The sequence below is a fragment of the Caloenas nicobarica genome, chromosome 8 (assembly GCF_036013445.1).
Source record: "Caloenas nicobarica isolate bCalNic1 chromosome 8, bCalNic1.hap1, whole genome shotgun sequence".
Classification (NCBI taxonomy): domain Eukaryota; kingdom Metazoa; phylum Chordata; class Aves; order Columbiformes; family Columbidae; genus Caloenas; species Caloenas nicobarica.
In genome coordinates, this window is record NC_088252.1 from 25082697 (window position 1) to 25097899 (window position 15203).

Here is a 15203-nt window from a genome sequence, read left to right on the forward strand (position 1 = left end):
CAGTACATGTCAAAATCCTTCATATTGACAAATGTGCTGTCCACTTGCATCTGTGGAGAATGTTTTAGCAGCTGAGTGATTATGAATCAAACCCCAGAGCTTACAGCCCCTACTGCCTTGCAATGCTTTCACATTTGTTGCCTGACAAGTAAATGTATCTTGACTTCCCTCTGAGATTTTTTTTTTTTTTTGCACTGCGTTTGATGAAAGACATTTGGCAAATTGGCAGTGGTACCCTGTACATTGCAATTTGTACTCAGCATTAGGAATCTGAGCATGAAATGAGAGGGCAGGCTACAGGCTAAAGGGAAAAAAAAAAAAAACCAAAACCAAGCCGAAGCCAGAGCTAACCAGCATGTGAATAGTCATTCCAGGTGACAAATGTGCAATTCTGCTCATTAAAATAAAATTTAAAAATTAAAAAAGTGCAATTTTTCCCAAAGAAATGACATTTTAAAAATCCTAACAGCTGGATCAGTCTCTTATGGATTTTGAAGAAATGGTTGGCAAGGTGTGCTCAGCTGAGGAGTGTTCAGCATCTTGTCTTTTATATAATTTCCTCCTTCATTACAGGCAAGGTATTGCACAGGGCTTGTGTTGGTTTTTTGTGGTGTTGTTTTTATGTTCTGTAGGTGAGATCATGGGTTTCTTATGGATTTATCTCATGGTCTTTGACTGTGATGGGGAAGAAGGCGGGACTGAATGCTTGGATGTGACTGGGACATTGACGGGACCTGTCTGGATCTGGCTTGTTGCAGCCCTTGGTTGAGCTAGAGTGTTCATGAGGCATCTTCTGCAATATTTGTCCTCTGTTAGTCCTTTAAAAAATAAGTAAAAACAAATAAACAAACAACCCCCCCCAACCCTATAGCAATTCATTTATTGTTGGGATCCCTATTTTTTTCCTGTTGATCTGGTCAAAAATGGCCAAAGGTTTCAGTAGGTGGGATGCACAGATTCATAGGCACACACCCACACTGCATAAACTGGAATTTTATAGAAGTTGAGGCTTAAAAATAAAACAAAATAAACATTGGCTGATTTAGATTTTGTATGGAAGCAGCTTTCCATGATAGCAATCAGGAAAGAAGTTCTGCTGTGTGCTGGCCTTGCAAACACACAGCACCCCACTGTACCAGTGATGGGTGTTAATCCAAGTGGGACAACCTCATGGCCACCACCTTGCCTAATGTGCCCCGTCATTTTTTGTGACTGCAACTCTACGTTTGTGTTTTTTAAAAATTTGTTTATTTTAACCTGCCCATGGCAGTGTAGGTTTGTATTTCGGGTTTCCAGTGAGGGCGGAAAGCCGAAGCAGTATTCACCGTGACGGGTTCTGTGCCATCTTCTGTTGCAGATGTCAGCTATAGAAAACATGGCCGAGAAACTGGAGAGCTTTAGCGCCCTGAAACCGGAGGCCAACGAGCTGATCCAGTCGGTGCCGTCCATGTTCAACTTCCGCGCACCGCCCAGCGCCCTGCCCGAGACGCTGCTGCGGAAGGGCAAGGAGCGATACACCTGCAGGTACCCCAAAACCACCCTGCACTGCCCACCTGGGCTCCCCAAACCCCCCAGCTCGGAGGGTTGGTGGGAACCATGATGGATCTTCATTGAGCCCAATGAAACAGTGAAAGCATTTTGCTTTGGGGTTCTTATTTATGAAATTACTGGTCTTATTAAGCAAAGAGTTTGCCCTGTATCATACTGGTTTGATGAATGAGGTGGAAACTGTTCTATAAACAATTCTTTTTTCCAAATTTTCTCATTACTTTCATATGCACAAGTGTGCTTTCATTATTGATTTTTTTGATCGTAAACTACAGATGTGTTTTTTCTCAGGCTTCTGGTTTTAATATCCAAAGGTATCAGTGATAAAATACATGACTTATTAGGACTTACATGTACAGACTTAAAAATAAAATACAATGAAGACAGTCATTGAACGTGCAACCAAAATGAATGGGAGCTTTGTCGAGGAGAGTAGAATTAGCTGCGTGGGTAGTTTGAAGGCTTACGCATCACGTGCTGAAAAAGTAAATGGGATGTTAAAAGTGAAGGGCTGCAATCTTCAAAGTCATCACATGGAGCAACCACCACCTTCATTCACTTGAGAGAGCTCTGTGTGTGCTTTGTCTCCATGCAAAAATGGGCTGAATGTCATTAATAGAACTGGGTCAATTATAAACTGAATATTAATATGCTACTTAAATGAAGGGGGAGGGCTCACGATTTTTTTTTTGCCATTGTTGTTCCTGTGACATATTATCGAGTTTGGAGAATGGTTTTTAAATTGAATTACTTAGGTCTCTATATCATCTCCAGAATGTGCAGGTGTTTGACACTGGCACATCAGTTTATCTGATCTTTTTGAAAACATGTCACCTTCTTTCAAGACATGTTGTTATAGAAACATACCTTGATGGATTAGGTCTTTGAGTCTTGTCTGCTCTGATTCTATTCAATGCACAGAATGATGTCACGTCTGCTGGCACGTAGAATTGGTTGAAAGGTTTGAAATTTGTTTACATGGAAGCAGAAATCCAAGGCTTTAATAACAGATTCCCTTCATTCCAAATCTGAATGTGGCAGATAATCACCTAGAGAGCTTAGAAATTTGGGGTGATCATTAAAATTGGTCTGTTTTCATATCTCCCTTGCTTATGCACAGGAAAATCTGGTTGGTGCCAGCAATTCCAGTCCCATTCTTGTATATGCGTGTGCATGTCAATCATTTATATGTGCTGAATGCTTTTATTGAAATGTTGTTACACTAAAGCACCGCCAATAGTACCATATATTAATGATTTCATTTGGACAACACATCCATTGCAGCTCGAATTGGGATGCAGCCATTGTCTTATCACACGTTTTCTTACCACAGATACTGCGGCAAGATTTTCCCGAGATCTGCAAACCTAACACGTCACTTGAGGACGCACACTGGAGAGCAGCCCTATAGGTACCACAACCCTTTACCCCTCTATGTGCTGTGGTCAAGGGAATAAATCAAGCGAATAAAGTGTTCACAGCCTTGCTCAGCCAGCTCCAGTGCTCGCTCCTTAGCACTGATGACCCACCATTGCTTTTTGGTCTCAAACTGGGCTTTTTGCATTTGATGCTGATATTCAGCATTGGAACTGTGGAGGCGGGGGAAGGTTTTGGTCCTAGTTAGTGAAATTCTTTTGGTTTCGGCGGCCGACCAGGCACCATCCGCAAGTCCTGCCTTTGCTTCATGGGGTAGCTGGCACTTCTGAACCAGCTTGGTCAAAGTGATTTTCAATAGGGCTCATGGTCATATTTTCCCTTGCAAGAATGTTTTGTCGTAAGAGCTCTGTGGTGTTATTTGCAGCCTAAAATTGGGTGTTTTTGTCAATCATCTGATTTCTGAAAGGTTCCGGTTGCAAAGGCATTAGTGTGTTTATTTGTTTCCTGCCTAATCTGAATCTTTTCTGAGGTCTGTTTAAGCAAAACCCATCTGGGTGTACTGTCTTGTTGATAAGAATATGTATGTGAAATTGTATCCAGGACAGTCTCATGCAGAAACGTGTACAGAAGCTTCACCTTATTGAAAATGAAGGACTAATTTAAATCAACTGGAAAGAAGCCAGTTCATGTTCCAGTAAAACAAACGCACCAATTTCAGTATTTTATGAGCTGTAAAGAGCAGAGTAAGCTCATTGTTTGTGAAGAAACAATATGCTGTGTTGTGTTGTTTTGTTTTGTTTTTTCCTTTAGTCTCTTTAGGAAATAAGATTCACATCTAATTTTATTGAAGGAAGTTCTTGATGCATGTTATACCTGTTCACTACATAAAAGCCACAAGCAATTAGTAGTAAAATGGACAATTTCAGCACTTAAAAAAAAAATTGACATCATTGACAAGCGTAAGAGAGGCAAGGGAGAAGTAAAAGATTGAAAAACTAAAGTGGTGAAGACTGTTGGCTAGGTGCCAGACAGAATTTGGAATAGTTATACTATGACTTAGTAATGGCTTAAAGAGCAATACAGTAAAGGCTTTAGGGACTCCAAATCGCTACAGAGTATGAAAATTGATGCCTCTGGTACCAGAGTGATAGACTAAACTACTCACATTGGCACAGTATTAAAGGTTTGGATTGTTTATTGCTGGGTTTTGCAAGATAACCAAATTTCCTCTGGGATTAGCAATCAAGCAAGCTAATTCCTCAAGAAAAGATTTAATCACACAGCATAATTTAGAATGGGAAAAGAAATAGCCCCTTTTTACCTTATTTGAGCATTAGAAGAGATCTGTTTCATGTTTTTTTTTCCAAAAGTGTTTAATTGTATTGTATTGGCAGCACATGAAACAATAGAGTTATTGCTCTACTGTTGTCAAACTTCCCAACTTTGCATGCAACAATTTTAAAAACATGGGAATCAATTACCCTAGCTAATTTGACGCCATTAACTCTGAAATATTATGCTTATTCCTAAAGGCAGTATTTAAAATATAAATCCTAATGTGAATTACAGCTAAATAACCCACCGTAGAAGTGACAACTGCATTCCAAGAGCACAGCTCTCCACTTATGCAAGCAAAACTTGTCTTTATTTCAGGGAGGGTTTTGCTTCAATAGGGGCCAAAGAACTGCAGTTGGTAACTGAGACTGAACCCAGAAGGTTCTTCTTGTCTCTTAGGACAAATCTTACATTTCCAGCTATTAACAAACACTTTTCTACCCACTTTTTCTTTTTTTTTTTTAGATGCAAATACTGCGACAGATCCTTTAGCATATCTTCTAACCTGCAGAGACACGTCCGTAACATCCACAATAAAGAGAAGCCATTCAAGTGTCACTTGTGTGACAGGTGTTTTGGTCAACAAACCAATCTTGACAGACATCTAAAAAAGCACGAGAACGGGAATATGTCTGGTATGTATGCTTTTTCCCTTCCCAGTGTGTCCTACGTACCGCCAGTGTTCAGACACAGGGACAGCACGTTCCCTTTCAACGCTCCAGAGTGTCAATAGGCACACATTGCTCTGTGCTGTCTGCTCCGATGAGTGGGCTTTTGGAAAATATGTAAGTGCCTAAGCTCTGCTGACATTTAAAGTGCTTTGAAAATCCCAGCACAAACTCTACCCTTGTATAACTTAATACCACTGGATGATGTCTTTTCTTTTGGTTTTAATTAAGCCAAAGCCAATTTTGAGAACAGACCGAGAAAGTTGGTTTAATCCCATCTCCGCGACCACTTGGTTCTCAATAGGAGTCCTAAATTTAGAGTCTTAGGGAGTACTCTAAAAGATTTTTTTGGCACCTTGTAAAATATTCCCACTGTCAGGAGCTGAAAAGCATTGGCTATGATGGAGGTAATGTTGCCTCCCAAGCCCCAAGGCAAATCGGTCACCACCCAATGGCAGCAAAGGCAGCAGCAGGTAATAGGTATCATTGGTCTGGTTTAGGTATCTGCAGGGTTTAATAAAAACCCTGCCTGCAGTCCTTTCAGTCTACGTTTTGCTCCACTGGAAATAACCAGGTACATGCAGTGCATATCTTTTCCCTGATGCTCAGAGAAAGTCATCTGTCATTGGTCTCTCAGCGCTGATGAACCTGGGTTATTTTGTCAATGATTGCTCTGTATTTTAAGCAAATCTGCATCATTATTAGCTAAAATGAAGCTCCGTTTGCTCAGTTTAGCCATTGGTCTAACACAGTTATTGATTGACAGTCTTGAAGTCGCAAGGGAACAGGAGCGAGATCTCAAAATAGATGCTTGGCAAAAGCAATGATAAACCATGGAAATAGCACCCAGCATGCAAGCAGTCGTTTCGGCTTGAAACCACCTCTGCCCGTGGATAAGACTTCCTTTCTCATTACTGGTTTTATGGCCAAAAGCTGATGGTTCCATATAACCAACTTTTCTGGGTCTCACCCATTTCAACCAATGTTTCAGCTGCAACTTCATTTAAATAATTAAATGTTGAAAATGTGAAGGAGCAATGACAGAAGTCCTCTATTTTGCTTTAAGGTACTGCAACATCTTCACCTCACTCAGAACTGGAAAGCACAGGGGCAATCCTAGATGACAAGGAAGACTCTTACTTCACAGAAATTAGGAATTTTATTGGAAACAGCAACCACAACAATCAGTCCCCCCGAAACTCAGAGGAGAGGTGAGTTGCGACTGATCTGCCTTCAAAAGGTGTCACTCTTCCAGATTAAACCTGACTTTTCACTTTTGATGAGTTATTTTAGCAACCTGGTCGCTACAGCATTCACTGTCTTACAAAAGGAAATTTGTTGATTCCCTCCCCATTGTGCACGAGTATATTCCCAGTGACAGATGCTGGACAGAAGGTCCACGTATGAACACATTTCTCCTTATACCAAGAGCTCTTAGTTTCAAGTTCCCATCATTGATTTAAGCCTGTTGAAAAATTCCCTCATTTTACAGTCACAGCAGAACAGGTGAATTCTACATCCTGTGGCTAAATGTAGAGAGCCTTAGGATTTAAATGCAATTTAAATGTGTCCTTAATAAAGTAGACTAAGTTAAATTCATGGATCAAATTAAAGATTTTAACTGAAAGTCCTTCACCGTAAGTAACTCGGTCCCAAGAAAGATGCTGACTAGCAAAAAGTCTGTGAGGCAGTGGGTAGGTGTTGGTAGCCCACAGTGCTCTTGCATCTTTTTCCTACCAAGATTTATTGAGCATATGAGTGTTTCAATTCTTCTGAACTAACAGAAGAGAAACCACTTCTAAATATTCTCAGCTAATAAAAATACAGCTAAGCAGAAAAGGCTGTAGCATGGATACGCATATCAACTACACATATTTCTTTGAGAATGGCTACGCATTATTTGTGGTTTTGATTTGGCATTATATGATCAGCATCGAAAATTTCTTACAGTTGGTGACAAACTTCATTGTCTCCTCAATTTCCAGATGCCTTTGTGAAGGGATGAAAATGGTGGACACAACACAATTTCCACAAAAGTATTGGATTAAGTGATTACATGCATATTCAAATTTCATTCCATCTTGATTGGCAATGAGGGCTTGGGATTTTTTCTTTGCACATCTGGTCTCAACATGTCGTCCGACAGGAAGTCAGCAAAGTGAAAAGGTTGCTGGGTTCTGCAGTGTTTCCTTTCTAGATTTGGCACTTCAGACTGCTCTTGATGGATATTTTATCCCTGGCAAATTGCTGCATTTGAAAGCATAATTAGAGAATCTGTTTTCTTAATCGCATGGCTTTCGTTACTTTGGTTGTAGTCCATCTCCTTTTTATTTCTAGCAGCCTCAATTGAGCATAACAAGCAAGTTGGCAGCCCAAACAGTGCTCCACAATTTCTTATTTCTGCCTATTTAAATAAAAGATGATAAAGAGATATTGCTCTGATTATCTTAGAGGGGGGTGGCTGCTTCAGCTCTCCTGACTCTGCTCAGCTTCAGATTTTTTGATACTGTGATATAAACAGACCGTTCCCTATAGGTTTTTTTTTTAGTGCAATACTAAGCTCGTGACAATCAGCTAAAATTTGCCCAGAAAACAGATGAAATGATTATGTTTAGGAAAATGATGCTATTGTATAAGTAACTAGCTTTCACTTGTGTACGCTCCGTAAGAACGTATATCCGTCACAACAACAAGCCCAGCGCTTAATACCAAACGCGCTGCTAGGGCTCATCCTTATCTTGCTCAAACTTTTGGTTTATTCCATGTTGTCCCACACAGTTTGAAGCACGCAGAGTCTAAAGCAAACTGCGGGCAGACAATAAAGTTTCCATTTTTATAACTGTATTCCTGGAAGAGTAAGGACCTTTTGCACAATGAGAACAATAGATGAATCAAGGCCTCCGTGCTACGTAACGCAGTGGAGCAGATACGCTGGTAGCATGAATTTTTGTGGCTCCAGCAAGTGCAGCCCTTCCACACCACCAGTACCTCTGGTCATGCATTTGTTGACACGACAGGGGTGCTGAATTTCTTATAACTCTCATTTAATGTGAAGGACATGACTTACCTGCAGATGCTCGGAATCCTACAGGGTTGGGGCCATTAGCAAATGAGACCCTACTTGAGCGTGGGTATTATGTCCTTGATAGAATCCTGTAGGAAGTAGTTAAGGTAAGTCATTGTCTGAAAGTAAAAGAGAACATAAGAGAACATTGGGTCGTCCAAATGGTTTTCCATGTGCATATTGCTATAATTACTCATTTAATAAGAACAAATACACTTAAAATGCTATATGACCTTTGTTTTCATTACTTCTTACCCTTCAAATCAGTGGATAATGTAGTTCAGCGTGGAGGTGATAATGAAGACCACTCTTCAGGTCTTCATTTGAAATCCCTTAGGTTCCCATGTATGTAATCCACACATTCAGTGAAGTAGTATGGCTTCCAAATGAGTGGTAGTACGCAAAATTAATTATACATGTAATTTTGACTTTAAAACTATAAGTGCAGTATTGGATGTCATTTTTGAAAATGCTGGATCTGGTTTTTGGAGTTTCTTGGCTCCTTCTGTTAAAAGTCAATGAGTTGTTTTGCCCAGAATACGTATATGATTGGAAACATGAGAGGAAATAATGCGTGAGAAAATTTGGAATGGATATCTGAACATAACTCCACTTTAACAGTAGTTTTAGGCTTCCAGGATAACAGGAAAATCTCATGCTGATGGCACTGTAATGTCCCACTGATTTTTGAGTGGAATTTTCTCCAAGACTGCCTAAACATCTGAAGCTGAACAAGATACACAATACAGAAATTATTTTATTCTACTGGGACAGATCCTTTCCAGATCTGCCTCTGACAATCTGCTGATGAGGAGCTTTCGTAACTGATTTGTGATTATTGCTTGGGTTTGTTTTGGTAATTTCAGAATGAATGGCAGCCACTTTAAGGATGAAAAAGCCATGGTAGCCAGCCAGAACTCAGATTTGCTGGATGATGAAGAGGCAGAAGATGAAGTCATGATGGATGAAGAAGATGAAGAGAACGAAATTGCAGGGAAAGCAGTGAAAGAGCCTGTTACAAGCGACATGCATGAGGGGACCCCGGAGGAGGATTATGAGGAAACGAGTACTTTGGACATGAACTGCAAATCTTCCCCTGGCAGGTTGGTTCCTTCCGGGTATTGGTGCACCCGATCCGTGAAATAAAAACAATAAACCATACAAGAGTGCCAACACCAAACTGTGTGCCGTGGGAACTGGTCCGAAGTAGCCAGCTTCCCAGTTACGATAGCAACATAGGTCTGTGTTTAGGTCAATACCAGCTCTGTTTTCAGCCTCTTTGTGCAACCTATAGCCCTTAAGAGGAAAAATAACTGTGTTTGGGGAGTTATTGTCAGGTTCTGGGTGAGACAGGAAACGTTTGTGGGAGAGACCTTATCTGCTCCTTAAACCAACCTGGATCTCAGGTAATGGTCTTGTGAAAGGTTGTAGAGACAGCAGGAGCGAGGCAACCTCCCCCTGCTCCCATTGCCCACCCTCTCCTCTTTAGAAAAGGGGTATTTCTTTTATTTCAGGATCATCGTTCCACAGGGCAAGGTGGTTTATAAGTATAAAAACCAGAAATTGCTCAGATATGTAAATCTAGGAGGATGAGGGAATGCAGAGAGGATCGTTTAATTGACATTAAAAACCTCCATGGTGTTTTTGTAGGTATAAAGAGGAAGAATATAATAAGACTGGACTTTCGGCTTTGGACCACATAAGGCACTTCACAGATAGCCTCAAAATGAGGAAAATGGAAGAAAATCAATATAGTGAAGCTGAATTGGCAGCTTTCAACACTTCCCAGCTGCCAGAGGACCTAAAACAACCGTTGTACAGGAAATCCAAATCCCAGGTAAAAGCTTAACTCAGTTAAAATGTTGTCACCAAATACGCAAAGGATTAAAGTGTTAGTGTGTGGCAAGCCAGGTCATTTCAGCTTCATCAGGCAGGGCTGAGCTCCACATCCACAAACCTCAGCCTGCCCCGACCTCCACCTGTGCTCCTACTGCACCCGGGAGACACGGTGGGTGCTCTGGTCCCTGATAATGGAGGATTTTCTTACGTTTTTGCTATTTTTGTTCCAGTCTGCCACTCGCAGAAATGCCACGATAAGATCTAGTCCCACTCTCCTCTCAGACAGCCAGCGCAGTCACACTGATGCTGTGGAGTTTAGGCGCAGCCTTGCAAGGATGTGACTCAATCTTCTGGCTGCCTTGACTTCTGGTATTTTTTTTTAAGTCTGTTGTATGTTACCACCTTGAGGTCCCCAGCATGTTTTAAAAACAGCAATAATTAGACTGATATCCTAGTGCTATTTCTTGATTTTTTTTTTTTTAATGTTAGTTAAAATGGATCTTTTTAGCCCCTTTAAAAGATTCCTTTTTTCAAAACTGTAGAATGTGCCTGTAGAAAGGGTCAACAAAAGAGACTGCGGTATTTGGTGAAATAGAGTACCAGCCAAAGGGATAATTCCTCAGGCTCTTGAAAAAAAAAAGAGCCTCCTGTGCCAAAAATCTGAAGGCAAAGGAGACTCTGGGCCCTTGTCTACTATCAAAGGTTTCTCAGAGCTGTGTGAAGCCAGATGAAAGCAGAAATTATTATTACTATTAGTGAGTCGAAAGTGGCAGTGAAAAGGTTGACAGTGGTTTTTACCTAATGCGTTTTGATTTTTTTTTTTTTTTTTTAAAGAAGTTGAGAATAGCGGTTGTAGCCTAAACGATGCCCCAGCCGCGCAGCGGTGGCACGGGTCCAAGCTCAGATCCGCACCAGGGGATCGTGACCTCCCTGTCCTTCTTCTCTCCCCGTCCAGGCGTATGCGATGATGCTCTCTCTCTCCGACAAGGACTCCCTTCATTCCGCATCCCACAACTCTCCCAATATGTGGCACAGTATGGCGAGAGCCGCGGCAGAATCCAGCGCCATTCAATCCATCAGTCACGTATGACATTGTGAAGTCTTACCGAGAATGGGACCAAGTCCAAACCAGTAGCATGGCTCTTTCATATATGACTATTTAAAAGACTGCTGAGCAGAATGCCTTATAAATCTGCAGGGTCACTCATTTAAAGTCCAGTGACCTTAAACTGAATAATTTTAAAAAGAAAGAAACTATTTATTCTCAAGATTTTGTTTTGCACAGCAAAGGCAGCTGCTGACTTCTGGAGGATCAATGCGACTTAAAAAAAATGAAATAAATAAATGCATTTCAGTGGATTATGTAAACCGGGGCCGGGAAAAAGTGTCTTCCAGTTCACCCGGCTTTGAGGGGCAGGGGCAAAAGGGTTAAGACTGCATTGATACACACATGGGCACTCCTTTAAAGTAGGAACTCAATTGATTTTCTTTTTGTATAAGATAGTTTGACACAGGATTGGGAACAGTTGCTTTTATGTACAAATCTCTTCATTAAAGCTTTATGCATTTTAGCCCTTCAAAGAAAGATAATAGTTTTATCAAATGCACACTATCCATCGTAAATGTAGAAAGAAGTAGCAGGGAATATTTTGTTTTCTCCGTAATTCTTTTGCCTTCTCAACTGCATTGTTAAAAAAAAAAAAAAAAAAAAAGAAAAAAAGAGAAAAAAAAAAGACAAAAAAAGAACTCTGAGAAACAATACAGAAGAGGCTTGTGTATATTGTAAACTATGAATGTTCACTACTCCAAGAAGCTAAATCATCCAGATAATTCCGTGAAAGCACCGCGTTCTTCGACAGCACCACTAGTTCAAATCGTTGTAAGGAGATTTTTAATTTTCGACAATCATGTCACTATTTTGTTGTATTGTTTCCTTTCCCCCCCTACCCTCTGATTTCTTCTTTGTGTTGTGTGTACCATGTATTTATTTGTTGGCAAACGATTGTTTGTTGATTAAAATAGCACTGTTCCTGTAACAAACAGCACTGCTCCAGTCCCCCACTGCGTTATGATGTCAGGCACCCATGTACTTCAAGAAAAAGTGAGGTGAACTGATCTGTGTATATGGGAGTGCAAAACAGTGTTTGAAAATTTCTTACATTCCTCTTTTATTTTATTTTTGCCTTTTAATGAACTAAATAACTAATAGATGCGACTTTTAGGTTTGGTTTTGGTTGTTTTTTTGTTGTTTTTTTTTTTTGTAATACAGTAAATTGATTCAATTGTATAAACAGATATAATTTCCTCATGAAAGCATGATTCTTCTGATTAAAAAACTGTACCCAATATTTTATGCTGGTTGTCTGCGAGCTTGTGTGATGTTATGTTCATGTTAATCCTATTTGTAAGATGAAGTGTTCCAAATTTATGTTTAAAAAAATAAATAAATAAAGGAAGGTATTCAGTTATTTTTGGGTTTTTTTTTTTTTTGGCCGTTAGTGAGGGACCAGATTTATTTTTCCTTTTGTTTATAATCTCATTTTGAAATAATCGGCAAGTTGAGGTACTTTCTTTAAATGCTTTGTACAATGTAACTGTTACGCATTTCAGTACATTACTATGGGAGGATCAACTTAAAAAAAGAAAATAAAGGACTACAAAACTGAAGGGATCTTTTTCCTTATTGTCTTGGTTTTGCCTTGCTCAGGGCAAGAACGTTTCATTTTGTTCGCAGTCTGGGAAGCAAAGACCATGAGGACATGGGTAACCAGGGGACGGGGCACTGCAAAACATCTTGGACTTGATTGTGCAATTTAGGACCCAATCCAGAGTCTCTCACTTCACCGTTGGAGGGTTTTATATCCGTCCTTTAAGCTTCAGAACACTACTTTGGAAAAGAGAAATATTGCACTCATTTGACAGGAGGGATTGGTGCAAGGTCACCTTCAAATGTTGGTATGGAGCCTTGAGCTGGTGACGTCCCCGCCTGCAGCTTGTGGGGACAACATGGGAAAGCAGCAGCTTGGCTGGCTAATGGCAGAACATCGACTCACGGAAATGATAAAAATCCGCAGCTGAGAAGCTGAATTGGCCTGCAACTGCATGAAATGAGCCATCAGGGTCTGAAAGAAAAAAAAGAAAAAAAAAAAAAAAGAATGTTTTAGTTTGAGTGTTCTCTTTGAAATCAGGTCCAAAATGCCACTTCTTCTGAGCGGTAGGTGGTGGGATGTCCAGGAAAAGCCAGCTTTGGCCCAGGAAATGCACATTTTCCTGCTCTTCCTATCTGCAGAGACAGAAGTGAGTTCCAAAGGGGACCATGGGGATGTCCCTGCCTGCTGTCCCCGGCCGAGCTTGATCTTTGCAGCTACTGCACAAAGCTGTCCTTCACATTTAAGTGACTCGAAAGAGTGAACGTGGCAAACTGTGGGGTCTTTTTTTTGCAGTGGGAGCAAGGATTGCTATCACCAGATGCAAATGTGCTGGCATGAGCAAGCAACGAGGGAGTGAAGTGCTGGGAATCAGTAACCCAGGGCAATTAGTACCAAACTGTGTATTCAATGCAGCGCTGTGCCAGTGGGAAAGGCACATTAATGGAATATCATTTGCAGAAGGTTTGGTTAAATGTGGCTCCACCGAACCCAAAAGTACCTCCTAAAACGGAGGCCTTGGCAAGGTGTGCTCACCAGCACTGTTTCAGTACACTAAGAACTCTCGTAGCTCAACAGATCCTTAAGTTACATTGCAAAACACCTCAAATGTGTCATTCTTGTCTTTAGCCCAGGTACGGTTTGACTTGTTTTATAACCATCGCATTGTAGCAGACCCAGAGAGGACAGGCATGGGCTGCCTTCGGTTTGCACTTACAGCTCCTGAGCCTCGTGCACAGGTTGATGACAAGTTGAGACCTACAGGATGGTGGTTTTTCATGCAGGAAACCTAAACCACACCTGGAAGAGAAAACAACAACGAAAACAAAACAACAAAAAAACCCCCATGTGCATGTTCTTGTACGTCCTTCAATGGCCTGAGCCAATGGGCAGGTACACGCAGCTAATTGCATAAATAGGCTATTATTTTTAGTGCAGTTAAAGTCACCGTGAAACTTGGTTTTATGTTTGTGCCAAATAAAGAGAACAAATAGATTAATCAAGTCAAGTTTTATCTGCAAACAACTTTCCAGATCATTTTCCCCTTTAATTTGATGCAATGACAGTTCTTATCAGCTCTGCTCTCACCTGCCCTAGATGAAAGGGGTTTTTGGAGATGGAGAAAGGGTGGGACAGTTTCTCCTGGGTTTAATGCTCTGGGTTATGGTAGCACACTCCCATCATATAACTGTCAGGGAAAGTACTCCTTGAGCTGAGCTGTAGGGTTAGTTTAACCTGCACATAACCAGGTCTGTTGACCATTGGGGAGTGGTTAACACCATCTCATCAAATCCCTGGGCAGAGGTTTCTGTTCAGAGCCTTGAGCTTTGTATTTTCATCTCAAAGTAGCCCACCCAGTGGCACTGCATATGGGGTGCAATGAGCAGAGGTGGGAACAACACAAGGGGTCCTTCAACTTGGTGTAGATGCCTTACCATGACCTTGATTTTCATTGTGTTTTCTCAATGGTAAAGGTATTCACACAGCAAAATAGCTGAAAAACAAACCCAGATTTGATTAGCCATCTCATTCCCCAAATGAACAAAGAAAACTGGATAATTTTTGTGTTTGTGTCATACCGTCCTTGATGGACCACACAGATGCACTTGTTCAGACGCAAACAGAGTGCTACATGAGGACCGATGTTTCTGGCTTTCTGCCACAACGATTTTTTTTTTGTTGTTTTTTAGAAAAAGAAAATTCAATACTTTTTCCAAAAAAAACCTTCGGTTTATTTCAGCATCATCCTACTGTTCACCTCACTGTAGTAGTTTTCCATAAGTCAACAAATCATTCCCATGTGATACAGCAGCCTTACTACACAAAGGAGCTGCATATTACCACCTCAGTTCCTATCTACAGAATCTAACAAAGCAGCAGTATGACAAGATGATTAATCAATATTTCACCTTGGCCTTGATCCTCAATACCACTGCGGGTCCAAGTCACCGTTCCCTTGTCAGCCCTGTTGTTTTACTGAGTTAATAGCCACATTTGCAGAGTAATGGGAGTGGAAGTTGCTCTAAAAATGTTTGTGAGGCTGCTTTTGCTCAGCAATTCAGTTTGGCCCATCACTCCGTGCATGTCTTGAACTTTAAAAATTTTCTGTCAGGTCTCTCTTGCTCAGACGTACAGAGAATTGCTGCAAAATGCTGGATGGGTTTGCTGCACTCTGCTGCCTTCCAGCTATATTAAGTCTCACTTGTGGTTTTGCTGGTCAGTCAT

At 40.9% G+C, this 15203-nt stretch overlaps 1 protein-coding gene across 8 annotated transcripts in view; it reads left to right on the forward strand.

Moving 5' to 3' along the window:
- The window catches only part of MECOM (MDS1 and EVI1 complex locus), a 338062-nt gene extending 325691 nt beyond the window's left edge, over window positions 1–12371 (forward strand). For 5 of the 8 annotated variants that reach the window (XM_065640072.1, XM_065640073.1, XM_065640079.1 and 2 more), the window contains 7 exons: window positions 1358–1524; window positions 2882–2959; window positions 4726–4895; window positions 5995–6139; window positions 8859–9095; window positions 9643–9829; window positions 10787–12370. In XM_065640072.1, coding sequence (XP_065496144.1) covers window positions 1358–1524; window positions 2882–2959; window positions 4726–4895; window positions 5995–6139; window positions 8859–9095; window positions 9643–9829; window positions 10787–10921 — 1119 coding nt within the window. In that variant the 3' untranslated portion in view covers window positions 10922–12370. Of the gene's footprint in view, window positions 1–1357; window positions 1525–2881; window positions 2960–4725; window positions 4896–5994; window positions 6140–8858; window positions 9096–9642; window positions 9830–10786 lie in introns of all 8 variants that reach the window. The other 3 variants (XM_065640074.1, XM_065640075.1, XM_065640078.1) reach the window with 2 other exon arrangements.
- The last annotated feature ends 2832 nt before the right edge of the window (window positions 12372–15203 follow it).